At 42.2% G+C, this 8,424-nt stretch overlaps 1 protein-coding gene across 1 annotated transcript; it reads left to right on the top strand.

The window, feature by feature from the left end:
- Positions 1-599: 599 nt before the first annotated feature.
- MAL2 (mal, T-cell differentiation protein 2) lies at positions 600-7,899 on the top strand (the record flags this gene model as incomplete). Its single annotated transcript, XM_010155248.1, has 3 exons — positions 600-798; positions 5,796-5,954; positions 7,797-7,899. Coding segments are annotated over 3 exons (430 nt in total), but the record flags the coding sequence as incomplete, so codon positions are not given.
- Between the last annotated feature and the right edge of the window lie 525 nt (positions 7,900-8,424).

Here is an 8,424-nt window from a genome sequence, read left to right on the forward strand (position 1 = left end):
TCAAAGCACTGCATCCCCCCCACTCATTTGCTGCGATCAGTATGCTGAAAAGAAAGTTGGTGGTGCTGAATTCTTCCCCAGGTTATGATAATTCATTACGACATAATTTACAGCTTGCCTTAGTCTGCATTCAAGTCTTCTCTTTCACTTTATTGCTTAATGTGTTCTCTTGCATCATTTTATTACACACGCATTAGAAAAGAGGATGCAGTTTCATCTCTTTTCTGTATCTCATCTGATCAGGACTACAAAACTAAACCCTATGGGATTGAATCCAAATCTGAGATACATCCTTGTCCTGCTAACTTTAGTATATTATGGAGAGATTTGTATATGTGCGTGAACCATGTTTTCATATTTCTTGTATTTCCCTCAAAATGAGAGGAAGGATAAAACACCTGGGCTTGTAAGAGCTTTTAAGCATTTCAGAGTGGCTTCATTTTACCACCACTTAGCGCCTATCATTTCTGAGAATGGCCCTTGGGCTTTCTGAGTACTTTCAAGAACCAAGAAGAAACACTTCAAAGGTAATCTGAGGATATGTTGGTGTGTGATATTAGTTCTCAGGCAGAAAGGACTGAATAAAAGTTATCTCTCAGTTCATCGCCTGTATTCCTTTCCTTGCAGCTGTTTGGAACGATAGTCTGGATTTTGGTCGCTTCTACCCGAGTTCCACTGCCGCTGCTGCAGGGATGGGTGATGTTTGTAGCGGTGACTTCGTGGTTCCTGTCTGTCGTGTTCCTGTGTGTGTTCCTCTTTGGTTATGCAAATAGAGTTGCTGTCAACTGGAACCAGACGGTAAGTTTTTTTTTCTTTATTTAAGGATTCCCTTTGTTTTCTAAACTGAAAATCATTTAATGAGAATTACTGATCCTAAGTGTTAATGCCTGGCCTTCTGTTTTAGTGGAAAGTTTTTCAAAACAGAGGAATTCAAAACTGGAAAGAGTAGGCTTACAAGGATGAAGGAAGAAACGCAGGACATGTTTTATGGTGGAGGCTGAAAGAGCCCAGCTTTTGAAACGGATTGAAGGAGTGTACTTGTCCTCTATGAGCACATAAAGTGCATGAGCAGCAGGAAGAGGACTGGTTTAAAAAGACATGACAACAAATTGGTTTAAATGGAAAGAAATAATTGTGGACTGGAAATGGGAAAATATTTTCTGGATATTGGTAGTAACACCCTATGAATAATGGGGGTAGAAGGATCCATCTAATATTGTCAAGGAAGTGATACATTTGTGAACACATTGTGTGTTATGGTTGTCTGAGATAGTGTGGACTGGACTGAAGCACCCAGGAAGCCTCCTCCAGTTCCGAAGAAAGTCTTCTGCTGAGTTGTGGATCAATTCCTTAAAGCTAGGGCAGCGTTGGTGAGTGGCTGTTAGCACCTAGGTAGTCAGAGACAGAATAACCTGCAGTATGATGTAGCTCAGCATGTCTTTAGGAAGACTTAATGTTTATCTTCGGTGGAGGAAGCCTGGTGAGAGTACAGATATCATTATACTCTGCTCAGCTTTTCTTCAGCGTGAAGACAAGACTTGATTCCTGATTATGCCAGTATTTCTCACAGACTGTACCTTCCTCTTAAAAAAGGGACACTGTTGGCTCCAGTTGTTAGCAGCCACATGGATACCTCAGGTTATTGACTGCTAATTTATGTACTACTATGTTGTTAATAGTTTTTTTACTTGGAGTGCTTAGCGCTCAAGTAGTTGAGCACGAGATGGTGTCACTCTCTCCTATGTTACTGGAATTGAATAATAAGAGGTGGCAAAACTGGTCAGAATGAGAATTTCCAAAATATCTTCCAAAAGGACCAGAACTTCTAAAATACTAAAGCATGGCTGTTTGTAACTACTGATCACCCTCAACTTCCTCCTGTGCAGCTTAGTTTTCCTACTGACACTTTTCTTGATCATAGCTGGGAGTGCGTGCTACAGTATCAACACCTGTGGTTATTCATCTGCTATTCACAGGCAGTCCCTTAAAACAAAAGCTATTTAAAGCAGATCATTTTGCTTCCTGAGTTTGGGGCTCTGATAACTGCAAAGTCCATCAGCGGTAACAGACTGGATTCTGTTAAAACAAACTTCAGGACTTTGATAGCAAATACACCTGTATACAGTGTCAGCTTTCCAGCACAAGACAGGCAGTAATTAGGCTCATAATGAGTTACAATTACAGAGACTTTTAAAGGGTTTAAGCTGCGACATCCTCACAGGTTATGATGCAACAAGCCCTTGAGCACGTGCGTGACTAAGTAAATTAATGGTGTCCCGGGTTTCATTGAAACTGTTTGCCAGTTTACAATCGTGCATCTGTTTAAGAGATGCTGGGTGAGGGCACAGCCCTTTGGAGATTGAAAATGTTTTACAGATCTTGTAACAACTGTGTGTGTCCTGTGCATCGGCTACTTGATGCCTGCAGTGATCTGTAGTACTGTTGATTTTGTCCCCCCGAATATGATAAATTACTGAAAAACTTTCTGTCAGGAAATTGCTACGTAACTTGTATAAAAGCTGCATCTGTGGGACTCTAGCTTAATCTAAAAAGCTTGTCATAACTAAATCAACATGTTAAATAAATGCAGAATGAATCATTTTATCTCTAAAATGGTAGCTGAAATCCAGCCCCTTCCAGCTGTCAACAAAAATAACACTAGAAAGATCATTTGACCACTATTTTCAGGTACCCAAATGCTCTGTAACATGTTGGCACTAAACTCTTTAGCAGCACTTCACAAGATTTTTTTTTTTTTTTTTAACCTTCTGTTGCAAATAACTAATTGCTAGGAAGACTAAAACTGGTTTTATACCATAAAATAAAAAGGTGTACCTGTTTGGTTTAGGTTGGCATGTATCTACATAAATACATGGGGTTTGCTATTTAATAAATTAAATTTACCATAGAATTCAGAAGCTACAGGTCATTAGATTAGGTCAGAAATGGGAAGAGTCATGACTTAGTTATATTGGAGTAGTACAGCTTCATGTAGAGATTCATGAACGTATGTGGTTTATGACTGTAGGACTTTAAATGTAAGCTTGCAAAACAGCATGGGGTTCTGCCATTTAGTAGTACCTTAAGTCATAAGTAGCTCCATTGATACCAATGCAGATAGTAAAAAATAAGATGCTACACAGTGAAAAGATGAGGGTAAATATGGACCATATGGGGGTACATCACTGTATTAAACCAGATGGTATGACAAATACTGTCCTTTACAGCCTGACTCACAACACACTCATTTACAACCTTGGAAGTGAACTAACATATGCGGGTCTGGTACATGAGGTTTCAGTGATTATACAAGTGTGGAGGCCAGGGAGAGTTAAGCACCATGCTGACAATTACTGAAAGACAAAAAACCCTCCCTCATAAGATCTGGGGTTTTTTGGTCACAGAAACCATAACCATACAAACGTGAAACCTTAGTGGTGCTAAATCGCTTCACTTTGCAATTGTAATTGCGGCCAGGAGAAGGAAATTAGAGGGCTTGGCAGGAGAGTGAAAGAAATGCAAGAGTTTGTCTTCTGAGAATACCTCTCCTGTACGCAGTCAGCACTGTGCTCCTCATGGAGCTGTTTGTGCTCCTTCATCATCGGCGGTGCCAAAAGTGTACAGCTGGTAACGCTGACCTAGTGGCACGCAGGTATTCAGCAGCCCAAGAATAATGGATGTCCTTGATTACTCAGGGGTTTACGTGGACCTTCCAGGTTGCTGGGATCCTGTGCTATGAAATGGGTATGGCAGGTCGTGCTGCGGGGTCTAGTATTTGTCACACGGTGAACACGCCTGCGTGCGGTCTGACACAGTGTGCGTAGCTCGAGTGAGCGGGGAAAGCCACAACAGCAACAGTCTGGTGGGGACAAGTGACTCCCCGAGCTGCAGCAACGCACTGCAGCTTCTCTGATGCGGCAGCACTCTCGTGCTGGTTTTTTCTGTGACATACAGATGTTACAGCAGAGCTGGAGACTGAGGGAATATGTCTTATGGCCAAAGCTTGCGCTCTGGCAAGCCCTGCACATAAAGGCTGTCCAGCTAGGTCAGGAAGCCACCTTCTGCTCCCTTATCTTCCCAGTTCTGTTGGTGTCAGTGGGACCTCCTGGTGATACTCCAAGAGGAAACAGTTGTTTTTGCAAAGTAGGTGAAAGAAAAACCCAACAACCCAGCCAGGATGAAAAACCAGAAGTTGGGAATTACTGCAGCTGCTTTGCCAGAACTTGGATTCTGAGTAATTAGCAGTCATTAAGAAAAGCAGTACACTCTATGACAGCATCAAATGATCAGATGGTTCTTAATTAAGAGAAAATTATTTCTGAAGGTTAACAGGAAACTGTAGTAGCAGCTTTTAAAAACTGACTAGGTTGTGATTTAAGTAGCTTTAGCTGCTATTGGATATGGAACAACAGGTGAGCTTGAAAAGAAAATTCTTTCAATATAAAGAAAATCTCACATCTATGAAGAGTCAGTTCTCTAAACAGAGGAAGTTTGGCACATTCTCACTTTTCTATCAGACAGTCAGTAGGTAAAGATGCCACACAGTAATTTCACGTGCGTGTGAATGCTGTCTGCTGTCCTGAGGGACTCGCGCAGGGTGCACCCTGGGTTCTCACTCTTGGCAAACTGGTAGTCCACTGCGCTCAAGTGAATTTCAAGTGCATGAGGAATTCATCAGTGCTAGAGCTAGACTGTATAACGAGGATACCCTCAAAAAGCATACATATACTTGTGTATAATTATAAAAATCGTGCCTGTGGCTTTTGCAGACGGCCATAGGTATAGGCACAAAACATATGTTGTATGGGCTCCGAAACCACGTGCAGTGCAGGTGTCAGCTTTGCAGACTCAACAATAGAAGGGGAAGTTTAGTTTAGACATTTAAAGGGGAATAGTTTAGACATTTAAAAGTGTACTGGAGCATGTCTTGGATCGTACTGCATGGAACACTGGACTCTCAAATACAACCCGCAAAGGGATTTAGGCATCAGAGCTGCTTTTTCAGGTGCTCCAGTAATAGAATCCAGAAGTGAGGGTTAGATGTTTAAACCTCGTGTTTGGCTAGCATTCACCACAGAGTGAATGAACTGCCTGGAGAAGGCCGGGAGAGAAGCATATTTAAAGTACATCCTTACTCCTGTCCTCTCAAGTCTCGGGCATTTTATTCCCCAGTACCATGAAGTACTTCCAAACTACTGTATTTTGGTTAGAGCCAAGTCAGAGGGAGTTGAGGAAATACCTTGGTTTTTGGATTCTGATTGTATTGGGAAGTAAGTATCATGTGTGTCAAGGCTGGGAAGCAAAATTTACAGAAGCAAAACGTAAGTGGGGAGAGAGGACTTCTGGAGCTTAGGTCATAGCTGAGAAGGGGTTTGGGGGACTGCAAGCTTGTATTGTACTGCTTTACTTGTGAGAAAGGTGGTCTGTATGTCCCTTCTTTTTTATCTAAACTGTAGGAAGGGGGAGTTCTGTAAGCTCTAATAGCTTTAAAGTCATCCAAAAGGTCAGCATGTGTACATAAAGATGAACACATCTGTCTTAATCTGAAAGAATATAGGGTTTGTGGAGAGGGAGAGTTGCCCTTTATCACTAATGGTGTTAGTGAGTCACCTATAATTGCAGGCAACTGTGAAAACATGTCCGGGTTAAGCTCTTGGATGGATTTAATGCTGCTTATCGAAAGTTACTGTTATCAGTGCTCGTTTCATGTTTCACTGTTGGGTTTCATTTGTACTGAGACTAGAAGAATTAGCTATGTATTGTAGCCCAGACTGATGCTGTTATTTGCTTTTCAGGATTTTCTTTTCCATGGGGCTACTTTTGTCTTTTATTTTGGAGCTTTCCTACTGCAAGCAGCAACCACATCTCTGCATTACCTTCCCCGCAAATTCAATTCCACCACACAAGAGAAGATTCTAGCTGATCATGAATATAACATAAGCATAGCGGCCTCGGTATGTATTTCCTGCATTTGTATGTGGGGAACAGAAGTCTGTTGTAAGCCCTTGTAGCCAACCATTCAACTTGGGAACTTAACAGCAAACAGGAATAGAGAGAGGAGCTGTGAGAAAAAGGATTGCTTTTGAGAGCTACAAGTAGTGTCTAACAGTAACATACAAAAAATACTGAAATAAGCTAACGTGATAGGTGCTCAGTTGCTGCTCTTCACTATAGTTTTTTAAACATATGATCACTACAGCTTACAATTTTTAGATGAGTTATTTTGTAAAAGCAATGATGGGTTATTAGAACAGAAGAAAAAAATAACATCTGAGCCTTCATCAAAGCATCAGGTGTGAATTTCATGCCTATACTCAAACTTTCCGTTGCCTTTTTTATACCATTTAGATAGTCCTGAACATGCCATGGGGAAAAAACCTTGGATTAGCTCCTTGTGAAGCTCCAGATATGTACTTACTGCATCAGGCATATAAGTTATCTGTAAGGACCCTGCTGTCTCTTATGGCAAGGGTTGGAGTGCTTTTTTTGATAGCCTAGGCTCAGGATGCATTTTTTTCACTGTAGTTGCATCATCACTGAATCACTGTTTCTGGTAATGTGGGTGTGCACGGCCGGGTCAGAAAATACACCAGGTTCTAGCTTTCTCCCTGGCTGGACTCCTGCAGGGCAAGTAGAGGTGTGCCAGTAGCCTTAACTTAAAGAACTGAAACTACTGCTTTTATTTTTTTATACCCTCCAGAGGCTTTTGCATACCTCAGGGGACGTATATATTTGTTAACCTTCTAACGCCCTCTGGGGGTATCTGTTGTCCTTAAACCTAAATACACCATAAATTTTGCACAGTAAACACGTTCAGTTGATCTTAAGATAAAAACAGACGAACGTAAGGTGTAAGGTTCACATTCTGCAGGAGGAGAATAAAAAGGAAAGGCCCTTTGCTTTGGCGAGCCAGCCTCTGCGGGGGTGAGGTGCACATCAGTCTCCAAGTCCAAAGTGCCTCACCACTACCTGCTTGCCATTAGTAGAGATTAGTAAAGATTCTCTCCCTCTACTCTGCTCTCGTGAGACCCCACCTGGAGTGTTGCATCCAGCTCTGGGGCCCCCAACGTAAGAAGGATATTGATCTGTTGGAGTAAGTCTAGAGGAGGCCACGAAGATGCTCAGAGGGCTGGAGCACCTCTGCTATGGGGACAGGCTGAGAGAGTTGGGCTTGTTCAGCCTGGAGAAGAGGAGGCTCCAGGGAGACCTTACTGCAGCCTTCCAGTACCTGAAGGGGCTACAAGGAAGCTGGGAGGGGACTTTTTACAAGGGCCTGTAGTGACAGGACAAGGGGTAATGGGTTTAAATTGAAAGTGGGAAGGTTTAGATTAGGTATCAGGAAGAAGTTCTTCATGGAGAGGGTGGTGAGGCACTGGAACAGGTTGCCCAGAGATGTTGTGGATGCCCCATCCCTGGAAGAGTTCAAGGCCAGGCTGGATGAGGCTTTGAGCAACCTGGTCTAGTGGAGGGTGTCCCTGCCCATGGCAGGGGGGTTGGAACTAGATGGTCTTTAAGGTCCCTTCCAACCCAAACCATTCTGTGATTGTTTCATATTCTGTTTCTAAATGTCTTCTGAAGCAAGCAAATTGAAAGCAGTAACATGGGGTTACAACAGAGAGGTTCATAAGAAACCTTCAGAGGATCTCAAACCTATCTTTACCTTAAGCATTTGGCTTAAGGTAAATAATTTGTGGTGTTGTATTCACTTAGAGGGAAAAAAAAAAAGTAGAACAATATAGACTGTGATTCACTTTTTTTCTTTTTTCTTCTCTTTTTTCCCCCTGCTCCTCCTCTAGATTTTTGCCTTCGCAACAGCTGTTTGTTATGGTTGCAGCACAGCCCTGGCATTAAGGAGATGGAGGCTATAGCAGTTGAAGAGAGATTAATGCCTGAGTGTTCCACTTCAGATCAAATCAAGTGCTACTTGTCTGTTTTACTGTAATCTAATTCCAAAAAGACTTTTTTTTGCTTCAAATCTGTTTTAAAGTGCTGAAATGCAAATAACCCCTAATCAGGATTTCCTTAACAGAGAACAAGTTTCCATCTCTTCCCTTTCTAATTTTTACTTTTATTGTGTACTCAGTAGACGCATACTCAGAGTTCAGGGATAAACAGATGTGCCATTAGCAGATAACAGAATTCTAGTGCTAAATCAGAAGAGGAAGAAAATGGAAACTAAACCAACATGTTAACTGCATAGGCAGCTAGCAAGCTCCCCCCTTTTTAAGTCCTGGGGTTGGACTGCAAGTGTTGTGCAGCATTACAGTGCTTTCCACACAGCAAGAGCCTTGAGGCACCCTGTAGAGTCATGTGAAAGGTGTCCCTGCCCATGGCAGGGGGGTTGGAACTAGATGATCGTTAAGGTCCCTTCCAACCCAAACCATTCTGTGATTCTGTGGGTTTTCTGTGAGCTGCTCCTTGCAC

This window comes from Eurypyga helias, unplaced genomic scaffold (genome assembly GCF_000690775.1).
Source record: "Eurypyga helias isolate BGI_N326 unplaced genomic scaffold, ASM69077v1 scaffold10847, whole genome shotgun sequence".
NCBI classification, from domain to species: Eukaryota; Metazoa; Chordata; class Aves; order Eurypygiformes; family Eurypygidae; genus Eurypyga; species Eurypyga helias.